Source organism: Kogia breviceps, chromosome X, assembly GCF_026419965.1.
Source record: "Kogia breviceps isolate mKogBre1 chromosome X, mKogBre1 haplotype 1, whole genome shotgun sequence".
NCBI classification, from domain to species: domain Eukaryota; kingdom Metazoa; phylum Chordata; class Mammalia; order Artiodactyla; family Physeteridae; genus Kogia; species Kogia breviceps.
Genome location: NC_081330.1, coordinates 19,302,234 through 19,319,734, shown reverse-complemented (window position 1 = coordinate 19,319,734; position 17,501 = coordinate 19,302,234). Strand labels below are relative to the sequence as shown.

Genomic DNA, 17,501 nt, shown 5'->3' with positions numbered 1-17,501 from the left:
ATACAAGCTACAATATGGATGAACCTCAGAAACATTATGCTAAGTGAAAGAAACCAGTCATAAAAGACCACACACATATTGTATGATTCCAATTGTATGAAATGTCCAGAATAGGAAAACCCATAGGGATGGAAAACAGATTAATGTTTGCCTGTTGTTGGTGGAGGGGAAATTAGGAGTAACTACTAATGGATATGGGGTCTCTTTAGGGGGTGATAAAATGTTCTAAAATAGATTGTAGTGATGTTTTCACAACTCTGTGAATATGCTAAAAACAACTGAGTTGTATACGTTAAATGGGTGAATCGTATGGTATATGAATTACATGTCAATAAAGCTGTTACCAAAAAAAAATCACTACAATACAAAAAGTTAAATATCAGAGTATAAACTATAATCAGGTAAATCTCGCATTTATTCTAAATAGTCATACCAATTAAATGAAATTTACCTCAGTATTTATTTACTGTTGTAATACTAGTTTTGTATTGATAGCATTTATATGTTAACACAGATAGTAATGAGTCAAAAGAGCACACTCCATGGCTATTTTATGCTCTGATATAACTAAATAGCTTTGGCAAATACAGAGGTCAAAATTTAAATCTCAAATCCTGAAATAACTCTGGAAAGGCATGCATTACTCTTTGGTAACTATAAGACAGATCTCCAGAATCAATGTTAACACCTGAAACTTATATAATATTGTACATCAACTATACCTCAATTAAAAATAATGCACCCCCCAAAAAAACCCCAGATCTCCAGTAAATGTGACCTTCTCTCTCTGGGGGTTCTTTGGGCAAAGGTTACTGTGGAGGTTACATCAATTCATCATACAGCATGGAGAATTTAATAATATTCAGAATTTTCTTATAGGGAACTAATATAAAATTTCTCATTTAATATTCAGAAAAAGAAATGTTTGATTATACCCATTGGTTGATAATGAAAAACAGTCACATTTATTAGTAATACATAATTATATTATAGTATACTAATTATTACTATTATTACTAATAAGGAAAGATACGAGAGAGAATTGCACTGCTTATGTTAGTATTCTGCGTGTCTTGTTCCAGCATGGAATGAATGGACTACACGGAAGGATACTGGATTCCTTCTCTCCCTCTAGAGCTTCAGAGCATTGCTTTACATTATTTTAATGAACTCAAATAGCAGACATACTCACATCAAAGTTAGGTACTCAAATATAATTACTAAACGTTTGGGAATTATTTCACTTTGGATTGTGCATCCCTCTACTGGAGCAAATAGTCAAAATCTGACTTTACATAAAAGAAGTCAAAGAAAACAGATGTACATAAGGCAGAGGGAAAATGAAATTTGTAGTCATATGTGTGTTTGCTCACTTAACAGTGCAATGCTAATCAAGAGAATTTGCTTCTCTAAGAGTAGACTCAGTAATACCAACTTCAACAAACTACGGCATTCAAGGCATTATGACAGATGTTGGAGACACAAAGATAAACATGATTCCTCACCAGCTGAAGCAGACATGTACGCTGCCAACTGGAAAAGCTCAAAAACAGACTATAGAATATTTTTTTTAAAGTTAAGTATTTTTTAAAATTAATTAATTAATTAATTTTTTTGCTGCATTGGGTCTTTGCTGCTGTGCACGCTTTCTCTAGTTGAGGCGAGCCGGGGCTACTCTTCGTTGCGGTGCGTGGGCTTCTCACTGCGGTGGCTTCTCTTGTTGTGGAGCACGGGCTCTTAGGTGTGTGGGCTTCAGTAACTGTGGCTCACAGGCTCTAGAGCGTGGGGCCAGTAGCTGTGGCGCATAGGCTTAGCTGCTCTGAGGCATGTGGGATCTTCCCAGACCAGGGCTTGAACCCGTGTCCCCTACACTGGCAGGTGGATTCTTAACCACCACACCACCAGGGAAGTCCCCAGACTACAGAATATTGAGACAACACAATGACTCAGTCTACAGTTAATATAGTTGCACTAACTGCAAAGGAATATGCTCTAATATAGCACATTTCAATCAGCTCAAAAAACAATGGATAGGGTTCCCCTGGTGGCGCAGTGGTTGAGAGTCCGCCTGCCGATGCAGGGGACACGGGTTTGTGCCCCTGTCTGGGAAGATCCCACATGCCGCGGAGCGGCTAGGCCCGCAAGCCATGGCTGCTGAGCCTGCGCGTCCGGAGCCTGTGCTACGCGACGGGAGAGCCCACAACAGTGAGAGGCTCATGTACCGCAAAAAAAAAAAAAAAAAAGAAAAACAATGGATAAAAAATTTTCTTTCCAAGCATAAGAATGATAAAACCTAAAATTAAAATTTTAATGACAACCAGAAGTCAATTTTTAATATTATATTGAATACCTAAAAACAGGTAGGGGTTTATTTCTATTATCATACAATGTTAAAATACAACATATTTAAAACTCACTTTTGTACCAGGAGGCAATCCTTCTAGCTCTTTAGGCTTTATAAATGTCCGATGCTGGGTCTTGTGATCCAGTTTCTCTTTGTAGGTCAAAAATTGTAGTCTGCATTTTGTACAACGATGAACTCCTTTCTTCTGTTTACAATAAATATTAGAAATAATATTGGAAAATAATTTCTACTACCACAAATCCCGAGACCTGAAATTGCTCTTAATTCTAACAGCTAAAGAATTTTAAAACCAGAATTTTGCCACATCCTATCATAAATAATTCCAAAATATTTCATTTTTTACAAGTACTTCTTCCATTAGTATTTGAGTTTCAAAAGTATTTGCTATCATGCAGGCAATAAATATGATAATTATATCAATTAGATTACAATGGGACAAGTCCTATATTATTTGTAGTGAGTTTATTTAATTATTAATTAGAAGTATAAACTATTCAAACATATGATACCATGGAAATGAGCTATATTATACTTTTATTCTTGGAAAGATCAAATGATTTTTGTTATTTCCATCTGTTTCACAAGTTGGTAACATAAACTGAACTTTCTAAAACCAAACAAATTTAACCAGACACTCCCAAAGAAAGTTATGTTATAGAAATGGTTGTATATGTCAGTGTTTGTCCAACAGAACTTTAAACAGTGATGGTAATGTGCTATATTGCACTGTCTGATACGGTATCCACTGCCACATGTGGTTTTTGAGTGCCTGAAATGTGGCAAGTGCAATAGAGAAATCGATTTTAAAATTTTATTTAGTTTTAATTTTAAATTAATTTAAATAGATGCATGTGGCTAGTGACTGATATTGGACGGTATGGTTACAGAAGCATAAATCAGAACAACTGATCTGAATTTACTATTTGAGAACCCCTTGACTATGTTCCTTCTGAAACCTGGTCATATTACTACTTTACCAATAGGAAACAGGACCAAAGAGAGATGTAAGGCACTTGGCTCATAGCTAGTTAGTGTTTTTTCTACCACATACTAGCAACTGCAGTTTTTCTGTATATGCTGTCATCAATTAAAATATGTATTGTACATTCATCTGTAAATTTGGAACAATGTACAAATATAAAAATGTTTTCTCTAAAGCTGTATCTCCACAGGTTCATCACTATTTGCATTTAAAACAAAAATAAAAACTTAGGAAAAATCAAATGAGGTAACATACATTAAAGTACCTAGCCATTACTGGTGCACAGCAGGCATGTGATAAAATAAAAATTCCTTACAAAGTTCAAAGCAATAGGTAAATATAATGTACTTGTATTACTATTTTAGTTTCATCTTAAGAAGTATGGTTAATTGGATCATATCATAGGTACAGCCAACATAAACAGATTCACCTATATGTACTCAAGAGAGGGGAAAGAGGGGGAAAAAAAACTCAGTCAAGGACCTGATAGCAAGGTAACATGACAGAAAGTTCCCCAGATATAGGTCCCAGAAATCTTTTCTCTACCTGTACCTATATCTCATCCAGTTTCATGACTTTAAATAGTATTCATCCAACTGCCTACTCAACATCACTACTTGATATCTAACACGCACTTCAAGTGAACATGGACAAAATTAAACTCTAGATTCTCCCCCATCCACCCTGAAGAAAAATCTGTTCCTTCCCTAGTCTTCCCTATATCTCAATATATGGGAACATCATTCTTGCAGCTTCTCAGGACGAAAGAACTTGGTCACTCTTAACTCTTTCTCTCACACTCCACTGATAAAACCTTTTAGCTCTACCTTCAAAAGCATAATCTTTCCACTTGTCATCACCTCCAACCACTGCCACCAGATCAGTCCAAGCCACTCACCTGCACTCTCACAATAGCTTCCCCTACCTTCTTGTTTCCACTCTTTCCTCCCAACAGTCTATTCTCTCCATAGCAGCCAGAATAATCTCTCACATGCCTAAACACTCCAATGGCTTCCCATAACACTCCAAAATCCTGACTCTGGCTTACAAGGCCATATACTATCCTCCCCGCATTCTATTGCTACAACCTCATTTCCTACTACTCTTCCTCCCACTTGTTTACCATGCTCCAGCCACACTGGCCTCCTTGTTGCTTCTTGAACATCTAGATATATGATCACCTCACTGCCTACTTACTGTTCCCTCTGCCTGGAACATTCACTCCCAGATAGCCACATGGATTAATCCCTTATTTCCTCTGGAGACACTTCTTTGACCACCCCACATAAAAAAACAGAAGCTACTCTTTCACCTCCTAAGCCCTGGCGTTCCCTATCCTCATGTATTTCCTCCCTATGGTACTTATTACCAGCTGGCATACAGATACATTCAGACATAATACACATTCTCATTCTCTCTCCCTGCTGCCACCATAATGCAAATTCCAGAGGGCACAAACTTTGTTTTGCTCACTTCTGTAAAACAGTCCCTGGCATATATTAAACAGTAAATAAATATTTGTTAAATAACCAGTAAGGCAGGCAGCAAGAGACTGACAGAGAGTGCACATGAGAAGCAAGCACAATTAAACTAGTTCAAAATGTCTGCCATTCCCAATGAGCATTTTCCCAGAGCCCTGAGATGGAGACCTTAACCTACTATATTCCCTTAGATGGACTCAAGTCTTTCATATCTCTCTTATGCATGTATACCTGTGATGTGTTGAGAATAATACAGTATGTTTTTTAAATAACATGATGTTCAACCAAAAAAATGGTGACCTATTCCAATGATAGAGAAAAAAAAATGTGTTGAACTTTTTGACAAGGATACTATATCTTTTGGGTGATTTGAGGGTTTTCAAGGCTAATTCTGACTCTCTGTAATATCTGCCTTTAGGCCTAATGTCAGTGAAGAATGACTCTGTGGTAAAAGCTTGGGCCCTAGGTCAATTTTTGGCTCTGCCAACTATTAGAGAATGTGACACTGGGCAAGATAACTTACTTACTATAAAGTTTTGTCTCCTTATCTATGAAATGGAAATGATTGCATATCTGCTTTGTAGAGTGGTTGTAAGGATCAGACAAGATAATACAAGTAAAAGCACTAGTGGCAGTCATACAGCAAGTGATTAATATATGTCAACTGTTTGTTATTACTATAAAGATCTAGTGAGGCTATTTAATACATCTGAAATCCTTTCTTAAAAGTTGTACAAACTGTACTGTTAGCTCTGAAATCACTCAATATATAATCATCTATTATTTTAAGGAAAAGGTTACAAAGTCTTTAAAAAGAATAAAATGATCCACAGATTCAACAATTCTTATGGTCTAAAATTGCCCTAATATCTCAATTACAAGCTTATAATCTTGCTCAGCTATTGTTTTTGAGTCTTTTGTGAACAATTATATACAAACTGAAATACTTTGAAGGATGCCTGATGACGCTTCTTACTGATAGAGTCTTTCCTCTATTGATTGCTGACTGCCTACCTCTTAGGTACTCCAAACTTACAAAAAAATCGGGCACCCATGGTGTGTCAGTAGTCCCAAGACTACTCTCCGGTTTGATGATTCAATAGAAGGACTTACAGGGCTTAAAAGCTGTTATACTCACAGCTATGATTTATTACAGTGACAGGATACAGAACAGGATTAATAAAAGAAAAACTGCATTGGGTGAAGTCTGGAGAATACTGGCACCAGTTTCCAAGTGCCCTCTCCCAGTGGAGTTGCATAGGACATGCTCATCAATCCCCCAGCAACTAATTGCAGCAACAGGTATGAAGTTTTTTGGTTTTGTTTTATGTTGTTTTATTTTATTTTCCAGGGAAGCTCTCTTTGAGTCTAAGAGCCCAGGTTTTTCATGGGGTTCAGTCATCAAATCTTCAGACTCCAGAAGAAAAGCAGGCATTCACTATAATCATATTTTTGCACAAGATCTAGAAAAGCTGGTACCACATGGCTCAAGGTTCCAGGAGTGTAAAACACTCATCAGTTAATAACACAGGTTCAGTTTCCAGAGTTAGCCAAGGGCTAGTTATACAAGTAGACTCTTCTGAAAATGTGCATGATTTGAGCAACTCAGAACTGCTGGGTTAACACTTTCCTATATATGTGGCAAGTTAAGACATACAACTCACGGTATGAAGAGTGACTACAGATCAGGTTAAACCATTAGGAGACACAGTCCACATAGCAAGCCCATCCGTCTCTTTCTTACCTTTCTAAGCATCTATTATTCCCTCCACATCTACACCTCACTCTGGAGCTTAGTAAAGCACAAGAGAAAGAATTACGTTAAAAGCTTCATAATACAATAGAGCTACTGCTTTATATCTTGTTCTTTCTTTCAAAATCAAAGGTCAAAAGATGAAATATAGAGCACCAAGATCAGTGTTTCAAAAACTCTATTCCTCAAGAAATGTTAATATGTATTATGTAAATAAAGGATTCAATGGTCAAATAAGTTTTGGGAACAACATATACAATATCACTTGCTTGGAGATTTATGATCTTTTAAGCATTTTTTAGCAAGTTAAAAGCTCTAAAAATCCTATTAAAAAATAAAAAACTATTCATTTTGTAAGTGCAGCCATTTACTGAACTTCTTTTTCTAGGAACAATTTTAGTGTAGAACATCTATTTGACATCTGATGGAACATGGGGGAAACTCTAGAATAGAAAGATTTTGCCAGAGTTTAACAGTGAGGTGACATACTAGGATAAAAAAAAAATAAGCATGTTGCCATCACATAGGTGATCTTGAATGCATTTTTTTTTTTTTTTTTTTTTTTTTTTTTTTTTTTTGCGGTACACGGGCCTTTCACTGCTGCGGCCTCTCCCGTCGTGGAGCACAGGCTCCAGACGCGCAGGCTCAGCGGCCATGGCTCACGGGCCCAGCCGCTCCGCGGCATGTGGGATCCTCCCGGACCGGGGCACGAACCCGTGTCCCCTGCATCGGCAGGCGGACTCTCAACCACTGCGCCACCAGGGAAGTCCTTGAATGCATTTGGATATTCTATATTTATGATTTTTTCCAATTAACAACTATAAGCTGATTTCATGATTATCTAATGACTGGAACTGAAAGCAATGTTACCACAAGTGCTGAATAAAATGGCCATGATAACACATTCAATAATAAGGAAATGTAATGAGCTGATCAGTGAGGAGGCAAAACCTGATTACATAATCAGATTCAGTAAATTCATTGACTTCTGATTTTGGCAAATGTATGACTGCTCTTTCAAGCACTCAAGAATACGCTCACTGTTTTATCAAGTTTTCAGCCCAAATAAAGGATGGTCTAATTGTGTCAGGAAAAGAACCGGCAAGCATAAAATGAAAATTCAAGGGAAAGGTGCAAGCACTAGTACTGATATTCCAGAAATTACAAAAGCAGAACTGGTAAAAGTCATCTAAGAAACAAGTTATAACCTAAAAACTGTTCTTTGGCATAGTTCACATATCTAGAAATGTGTCATTGCTGTTTCCTTTGTCACTGGCTGCTATAAGAGACCATCCTGGATCACTGATGACAACCACATGTCTTCTCATAATAAAAAGTGGGCTAGGGACTTCCCTGGCGTGCCAGTGGTTAGGACTCGTCAGGGAACTGGGATCCACAAGCCATGCGACAAAAAAAAAAAAAAAAAAAAAAAGGTGGACTAGAAAGTGGAGATAAAGTTTGAAGAGAAAGAGGAAAACAGAAGATTGTGAATCCTCAATCTTATCTTCCTTAGTTCAAACTTATCCTTTTCCCTGCTCTTTAAAATCATTCCCATTCTCACCACTCTGAAACCCTTGAAATGTCCAATGTAAATAAATATTCCACTCATCTTTCCTCTTCCCCTCCACACTAGGCTCCTATTTGTACCTACCTTTCAGAATTTTCACTATCCATGAGCCTCATCATCACCAGGAAGCAGACAAGGAAAAGAAGTGGAAGTTTCACAAGTATTTCAGCATAAATTATAAATTAATGGTGTAATTTGGAACAATTTTGCTTTCCTTCTAGAACAAATCTAACCAATATTGTAAGTTTACATATATAACCTTTTCACTAAGACAAAATGAACAAATAAGAACTGCTAAATCTCACCTGATGCTTCATGTAATGATTCATGTAGGGGGTTGCCATTCTACTAACTTTGAGGCAAAATGGACATAGCAAGTTCTTAGTATTTTCATGGGTTGCTCTAAAATGAGTTTCTACATCAGAAAATGTTGATGATCTAAACTGGCAAACCTAGAAATATAAAGAAGATTTAATTTAACTTGAAAATTTATAACCGATATGCAATTATATCAAAGTAGCAACAATAAGTCATTTGTTTAGAGTAACATGATGTACTACTAATTCAGCTCTGCTGCCTATACAACCAAGGATCCTGATACTGCAAGTAATACAGATAATCTCTGAAGCAGAAAAGTTGTCTTTCAAAGTTTAGGGATATATTCCTAAACATCAGCAGATTCCCTTCTTTTCAGATCTACTGTCCCCCATCCCCATCCTGACTTGAATTTTCAAAGTCTGACACCTCTTGACCTATAAAGTTTTTCCTCTTACATCAAATGAGGATTCTCTTCATTGGATTTTAAATAGCATCCAGGCGGTAACAAGCAATTTATCTTTATCTTGCTATCTTACTGGGAACCACTTGAAATTCTGGAAAAATACTGGCCCCAAAGCCTTTAGTTGAGGTTCCCCGTAACTAACAGTATTTCCTATTTCTCTAACACGTCTATATTCTTCCCTACAGGGTAAGAAAGTCAATATGTTTGTCTTTCTCCAGCAGGGCTTTTTGTTTGTCTAGCAGAGGGGTCAGCAAACTATGGCCCACAGGTCAAATCCAACCCACCACCCACACATACATGAGTTAAACCAAGAGTTTCAACTATTGAAGAGGGTCTTCATTTTAGTAACTCATTTTTATTTAAAAAAATCAAAAGAACAATACTATTTCATGGCATGTGAAAATTAAACACCTAAATACACAATAAAATGTGTGTGTACCTGGCAAACATATGGCATTTCACCGGGTTTATGAGTGTCCTTCATATGTTGTAAAAGAGTATGTTCTGTTTCAAATGATAATTCACAGATTTTACAAATAGCTGAAAGTGGAAAAAAACACATTACATCCTTTTAAGGAAGTATAAATCAAAGGTTCAGTCTGCACATCCATAACAACAGCAACAAGTAATAATAATAATAATAATAATAGTGGTGATGGTGGTTCCAACAATTCTACTGTGGGTAACTTTGTAACGCTGTTCTAAGGACTTTACTTAGTATTAGCTTGTTTCATTCTTATACCATCACTGAGAGCTGTACTGTTAATTTTCATCCCCATTTTTCAGACGAGGAACCTGAGGCACAGAAAGATTAACTTGACTGACATCTCACAGCTGTATTAAGAGGCAGAGCTGGGATTTGAATCCAAGCTAACTCCAGACTGTGATTTTAACTATCACTGCAGTTACTTTTCTTATTAGAGTGTAAATGAAGACCATTAATTTTATATTTGCAAACCAGGGAATCTGAGTTTTATAATTTACTTGCTACATACAATGCATAAGTTATGCCAAGGAAGTTTCAATTTACAAGAGGGACTTCAATTTTAGTAAGTAATTTTAATGAAAAGTTTATACAAGTTAAAATATGCTTTCAACTTTGCCCCCAAATTACAAAATCTACTTCTTATTCTTATTTTTCCATCAGAATTCTTAAGGATTCCTCATAGGTTAATCAAAATCATTAATGTTCAGGATTTTAATAAAATTGTGACTTACTAGAAAACTCATGGGGAGTGTGTGTGCTCTCAATGTGACACTGTAGCTGGAATGGTGTGGGATACTGACGGTAGCAGTGCTGGCAGGTGGTGTGGTTTTCCCAGCTCTCAGTGTTCTGCTTCTCAAGTTCCAAATGATGTTTCATGTGGTTCATAAACCTATAAATGATTAACAGGTGCAAATATTCAAATCTCAAAAATAAGTATCTGAACCTAAATGTTAAAAATGCAGTTGTATTACTCAAAATAACACCTCCAAAGCCATATAGTCCTCTGGAAAAGTGTGCACTTCAAATGATCACTTTCATTAAGTGCAACAGCAAACATCCTTCTTTGCATCTTTGTTTTAAAATAATCCATTAATATAGTTAATATGAAATACTGCTAATTTGCTTCTTCATTATTTCAAACTAAGAATTTTTTGTTAAGAAAAACAGCAGGCTTCTTTTCCATACATGAAATACTATTTACATTTTAAAATAAAATATTTAAAGGAAACTCTACCACCAAGAGCAGCTACAGAATCATGAGAGAAATCTTTTGATGGCCTTGAGATATACAATAGCTTTCAGCTGCTTAAAAGACAAATTGTTAGTATTTTTGTGTCTTGGTTCCTACATGCATGTAATAGCAATTTTAATACCTATAATTACAAGAATCTTTTGTTTTATTTAATGATACAGGTTTACTGTTAGCACAAACAGTTCATTTTTTTTTTTTTTTTTTTTTTTTTTTTTTGTGGTACGCGGGCCTCTCACTGTTGTGGCCTCTGCCGTTGCGGAGCATAGGCTCCGGATGCGCAGGCTCAGCGGCCATGGCTCATGGGCTCAGCCGCCTCGCGGCATGTGGGATCTTCCCAGACTGGGGCACGAACCCGTGTCCCCTGCATCGGCAGGCGGACTCTCAACCACTGCGCCACCAGGGAAGCCCACAAACAGTTCATTTTAACTCGCAGACTGTGCCCTTTGTAGCACAGTCCATTTTTCAGTTCTACATTCTGCTATGTCAGATTCCCTAAAAGGCTTCTTATGAGAAGGAACTATGACCTTTAATGGCAGAGAGTACAATATAAACAGGCATATCTATTTCAAACAGCTTACTGAAATGTTTTACTGAATTTCAAAGTAAAGTTATTTAATCAAAATTACAACCTCAAGTCTGTGTCAAATATTAATCGCTAGTCACTATGAGTCCCTAAAGGAAATAATCTTGAAATGAAGTAATGTCAGCAACCTAGACAGCAATTATTACAGAGGTTTTAACATTTATCTCTTCACACCTCCAAAACATCACCTCTCTTTAGAGCTGCTTATGGTACATTTTGAAATATCTTTTTTCCTCCTTTCATTTTAACATCATCTCTATTAAAATCAATTTTAAAATCCTAGTCTTGCCTAAATATTTACATATAAAGGTCATGAGCCATTAACCTTTCAGCTCACAGCTTTAGTAAAATTTGTATAAAATAATCTGTTAACCAACTAGCTATCTCTCAGTTACTACCCTGCCCCCATCAGCAGCTCACACTTCTTAAACCAGTAGATGGAGATGTGGAAAAAAGGAAACCCCTCACAAGGCTATTCTCAGAATAAAATAACCCTAACTGGTTTTGGTGACACTCAATGCAGGGAAAAATATACTACAATATGTTGACAGGGCTGAGAGGAGAAATCTTGAGCTATTAGGGTCTACCATCCCTTAAAACCATCAGTTTTCCACCCTAGTTTTTACCATTAAGGTAAAATGTTATTTAACACATATAACATCTTCGTTTATCCAGTGTTTACTGTTCCGGTTTCATTTACTAAATAGTATGTCCAAATGCCACAAGATTCCTAGGTATTACAAAAACATGGTTAGTTTAAAATTTCTAGATATTCTGATAATCTAGAAATCTGTAGCCAGTCTTTTGAAATGAAAACAAAAAAAACAAAGAAAATTTCATGTTTAATATTAAATGGGTTCATCTTAAAGAAAAGCCAAAAAGCTAATGCTGGAAGAACTTCTAATATTATATACATAATATTTAAGTATAACAAGGAACTTAACTAGTGAACCACTTTTCTATGCATTTTATGAAATTTACCAACATTATTTTCGGATATTTTTTTTTTTTTTTTGGCTACATTGGGTCTACGCTGCTGTGCGCGGGCTTTCTCTAGTTGCGGTGAGCAGGGGCTACTCCTCGTTGTGGTGCGTGGGCCACTCACTGCGGGCTCTAGGCACGTGGGCCTCAGCAGCGCGGCACATGGGCTCAGCAGTTGTGGCTTGCGGGCTCCAGAGCGCAGGCTCAGCAGTTGTGGCGCATGGGCCCAGATGCTCTGTGGCATGTGTGATCCTCCTGGACCAGGGCTCTAACCCGTGTCCCCTTACAGTGGCAGGCGGATTCCCAACCACTGTGCCACCAGGGAAATCCCTTTTCTGATGTATTTTACTATAAGAATGATAATATGGAATGAGGTCTCAGAGTTGGGGTGTTTTTTTGGCATTATTTTATTTTTATTGAGATATAATTGACACATAACATTGTACAAGTTTAAGGTGTATATCGATTTGATAATTTATATATTGCAATATGATTACCATAATAGCATAAACTAACACCTTTATCAAATCAGATAATTATCATTTCTTTTTTTTTTTGGTATGCGGGCCTCTCACTGTTGTGGCCTCTCCCGTTGCGGAGCACAGGCTCCGGACGTGCAGGCTCAGCGGCCATGGCTCACGGGCCCAGTTGCTCCGCGGCATGTGGGACCCTCCCGGACCGGGGCCGAACCCGTGTCTCCTGCATCGGCAGGCGGATTCTCAATCACCGCGCCACCAGGGAAGCCCTCATTTCTTTTTTTATGGTGGGAATAATTAAGATCTAGTCTCTTAGCAACTTTGAAGTTTATAACACAGTACTGTTGTCTATAACCATTATGCTGTGCATTAGATCTCCAGGACTTATTTATCTATAAAAAGTTGCAAGTTTGTACCCCTAAGTAACATATCCCCAATTCCCCCATCCCTGGTAACCACTGTTCTACTGTTTTTATGAATCACAGAGTTTTATCGTAACATTGTTTCAGTGTTATATCGCAAATTACAATTCCTCTTATGTTAAGCTACTGGGACCATTAGCAATTGATGGCTGGTAGGGCTTGATAAAAGGAGGTAAAGAAGTGTGAAAACTCATATGAATAATATAAGTGAAAGGTCTTTGAAAACTATAAAACGCTACCATAAATGTAGCATTCACAATTGTTTTAGGCTTATATTACAGTGTATTTCAGTGTTTTTCTATGTACTTCATTTTGGACCCAAGAAGTCACCAGAAAAAATAAATGCTGAGCTTAGAAATGACCTACCTATAGAATGTTTAAGAATGCTAGTTATAAATGATGGTTTTCAAGGGTAAATATTTTTAAAAGTTTATAAGCGTGTATGTGTCACAATACAGGTACAGACATACATATACATATATGTACCTCACCTAAGGGAAGTGCACTGATGTCTGCAATTTACTCTGAAAAGTATAAAAAACTCAGATGGATCTATGGATAAATAGATATGTAGTAATGCAAGTAGAGTATTAATGGTAGAATTGAGGTGGTAAATATATAGAGATGATCACTGTAAAATTTTCTCAAATTTGCTATTTGAAATTTTTTATAATAAAATATTGGAAAAACAATGTCAGGCTACATAGACAATTTAAAAATACCAATTAATATATCTCGTTACTTTGTTCTTGTTATATCTCACTTAGGATGATAGATACGTAATATGCCATATAACTCAAAGACTGCAAATATAAGTTCCTAAAATTTGAAGCATACATGTATAACTCCTCAGAATTCCATTGAGAATTAAATCTCTACTTTGAAAATGTGTTAAATTATAAAATCAAAGCAGACATGTTGCATAGAACTGGTATTTCTGGGCTTCCCTGGTGGGGCAGTGGTTAAGAATCTGCCTGCCAATGCAGGGGACACGGGTTCAAGCCCTGGTCTGGGAAGATCCCACATGCCACGGAGCAACTAAGCCTGTGTGCCACAACTACTGAGCCTGCGCTCTAGAGCCCGCGAGCCACACTACTGAGCCCGCGTGCCACAACCACTGAAGCCCGCACGCCTGGAGCCGGTGCTCCGCAACAAGAGAAGCCACTGCAATGAGAAGCCCACGCACTGCAACGAAGAGTAGACCCCGCTCGCCGCAACTAGAGAAAGCCCGCGTGCAGCAAGAAAGACCCAACACAGCCAAAAATAAATAATAAAAAAAAAGAACTGGTACTTCTCTAAAGAAGATCAAAAAAATCATTTTCTGTAAGGAAAATGTACTAAAATTATAAATATGAATTGTAAAAGAGGAACATTAAATAAGACAAACATGGAGGAGGTAAAATTGGATAAAGTGGTTCTTCTTGTGATAGGAAAAATAAAATTCAGAAGCAGTTAAAAATAAAAATATCTCATGGAAATTCCTAGTTCAATGATAAATACAGAGAGAGGAATGATTTTCCCCTAGCTTAAAATAAATTTTTTCCTTTCTTAAGCTATCTGAAAGAAATACAACTAAAGTGGATCCAAGTGTCAAACTCCTAAAAATACAAGAAAACATAAAAGCTTTTCAGCATGAAAATCTGCCTTTATTCTTAGTAGAAAGTTAAAATTGCTTATCTACGATGGCACAGAAAAAGAAATACAATATTTACATCTGTAGCATCCCAATTTTCAAATAGAAATAAGTATTTACATACCTAATATTATTTTTAAGAATTTTCAAGCAACTGAAGCATTTAAATGTTGTATAAGTCTTCTGTTCCTCATCAACAGCTCCTTCATGTCTTCCATAGTAAAAGTCACTAACTAACATAACCAATTTTCCTTTCTCTGTACCAGTCTCCTTTTTATCTTCAGTACTGGAAAGTTCTGCTTTAATCATTTCCAAAAATGCATTTACCATGTCTGGACAACAACGCTGAAAGAGAAAAAATATATATAAGCCTTATTTATATTTCTTTTAAAAATTAGACACCAAAAAATGATTCTGTGTTTATAACTAGGGCCAGCTCATGTGGAAAGACAGTCTCACATAGTTTTAATCACAAACAATAAATAAAAGCTACATTTTAGAAAAAGTCTGTCACTTTCTCCAGGTGCAGAAGTATATATAACATGCTATGATTTGTGTATATTAATAGATGGAAAATAAGAACATTCACGTGTGCCTGTATATGCAGAAAGAAAATCAAAGAGGATACAAAACAAGTTAATAAAAAATGATTCCTTTGTGAGTTGTATTGAAAACTAGGCAAACAGGAGTCGGGGTGAGATTTTTTCACTGTATTCCTTCTTATACTTTTTGAATCATGTGACTATAATTACCCCCAAATTAAATAAACTAAAGATAACTAACAAACTCATTCCTTTCTTTTCTCTATCTATGATGCAAAACATCACTTGATTGTGTATCTCTACACAATATTACATAAATAGGAAACCTGAAAGTATTGTAGAAGTTGCTTCTTACTTTTAAAACCAAAGCCCAAAGTCCAGTTAACAGAAGTCACACTCAGGGAGATGGAAATAGTGATAGATCAAATACAGTTTTGCCCAAGAATAAAGAGACTGTAATTGGAATTCCAGGATGCTCCTTTTCTTTCTACATTTTTTGGTAAAATGCTGAATTTCAATGAAAAAATTGCCAATCTTTGGAATAGTGAGCAATAACTTTTACTAAATAGTTTTCTTTACCTTGCATTCTTCTCATCCCTTCTTTCCTGCATATATTCTACACTACCTTTTTTCTTGCCTCCTTCCCCCCCCTTCCTGCCATTTATACTGGGCATACAAAAAGAATACAGACTATCTTTCCACAGACACAAAGGACACTGTAGTAGCTACTAAAATATTTTAAAATATTTTCATTAGTACTTTGAAAATTACCTGAAGCCTAATTTCAAGAGCTTCTTACACCAATATAAATCTAGAATTAATTTATAACAACTACACATACTATATTCTGGATTGAGTTACAACTATCATTTCACATGAAATGCTCCACCATTAGGAGCTTATGTCTAAGTGCTAAAAATTAAAATGCAAGGCTAAGATTTTCATTGACTAATGTGACATGCATATATCACCATGGACAAAAAATAACGTAAAAAAAAAGGAATTAAGTTACATGAAAGATTAAGCACCTAATAAAATGCCTGCTTTACAGGAAGTTTGAAGAATGGCATGACCTAGTCAATAAAATATTCTGATTAATATATTATTTCATTAAAATTAAAATATAATACGTAGTGTTTGTAAACTTAATTTCAATAATTTAATGATTGGGAAGGATTTTAAAATCTCTTATAAAGTTAATCATTACGAGTATCAATTTTTACTTAAGTTATATGAAAATACCAATGAGAAGATTTCTTATCTAAATATCTGGATAAACTAGCATTTACTATATATTAATCCTTAATATTTTAATATTAATATTTTCAGAGATTTGTGAAAATTTTTAAAAATCAAATTTTGAAAAAGTTTTACCTTCATGTGATATTTCAAAGGATCCAAAAGATTGAACTGAACATTGCACTTTGGACAAGATCTTAGAAAAGCTGTTCCAGTTTTATGGAGAGTTGGTGAGGTATTTGTACCTAAAATAAATTAAGGAGTTTTATGAGTCAAATTCTCCTTTTTAAACCTTAAGCCCAACCAGTAATAACAGTTTTAAACTTCATCACAATTTCTGAAATTTATGTATAAATAATACAATTTCTTTTTATATGCCAGATCCATATTTACCTTTTGATAGCAAGATATGGGAGGATGTCATTGAAGGAGAGTTAATTAAAGACAATGAAGCACAAGGATTTATGTCAGAAACTCTTTCGCTGGTCTTTGGCTTTTTTGGATTAGCACGGTTTACTTTAGAAACAGAAGAACATTCTATTATAGGCGGAGTTTCATCTAGATCTACAATGATTAAAATAGTGGGAAAGATATTTGAAATTGCTTTAGTATAGAATATTGCTTACAAATGCTACTAAAATGGCCTTACATTTAAAATTAAGTAAGAATACTTTGGAGATAAAGGTAATATAATTGAATTACCATATCACACAACTGACAATAAAGAATGACCAAAATTTATATGATCAATAGGTAGAAAGAAACTGCACAAATAGCCATTATGGACTACACAGTTTGAACAATGCATGAAATAAACTTTTTATGCAAGAAAATTTTAAAGATACTTTCAAATTAATATATAAATAGGTATCATGAAAGAAATCAGACCAAAAAAACCCAAGCCCCCTCCCCACCCACCAAAAAAAAAAGGCAGCAGAGAGAATACTCTAAAAGCTC

The 17,501-nt window shown here is 35.8% G+C and overlaps 1 protein-coding gene across 3 annotated transcripts in view; it reads right to left on the bottom strand.

The window, feature by feature from the left end:
* Window positions 1–17,501, bottom strand: part of ZNF280C (zinc finger protein 280C) — a 53,974-nt gene that overhangs the window by 12,882 nt on the left and 23,591 nt on the right. For all 3 annotated transcript variants that reach the window (XM_059050947.2, XM_067024234.1, XM_067024235.1), the window contains exons 8-14: window positions 16,938–17,108; window positions 16,680–16,789; window positions 14,888–15,108; window positions 10,148–10,305; window positions 9,369–9,469; window positions 8,454–8,600; window positions 2,418–2,549 (exon numbers count right to left, since the gene is read on the bottom strand). In XM_059050947.2, coding sequence (XP_058906930.1) covers window positions 2,418–2,549; window positions 8,454–8,600; window positions 9,369–9,469; window positions 10,148–10,305; window positions 14,888–15,108; window positions 16,680–16,789; window positions 16,938–17,108 — 1,040 coding nt within the window. The remainder of the gene's footprint in view (window positions 1–2,417; window positions 2,550–8,453; window positions 8,601–9,368; window positions 9,470–10,147; window positions 10,306–14,887; window positions 15,109–16,679; window positions 16,790–16,937; window positions 17,109–17,501) is intronic.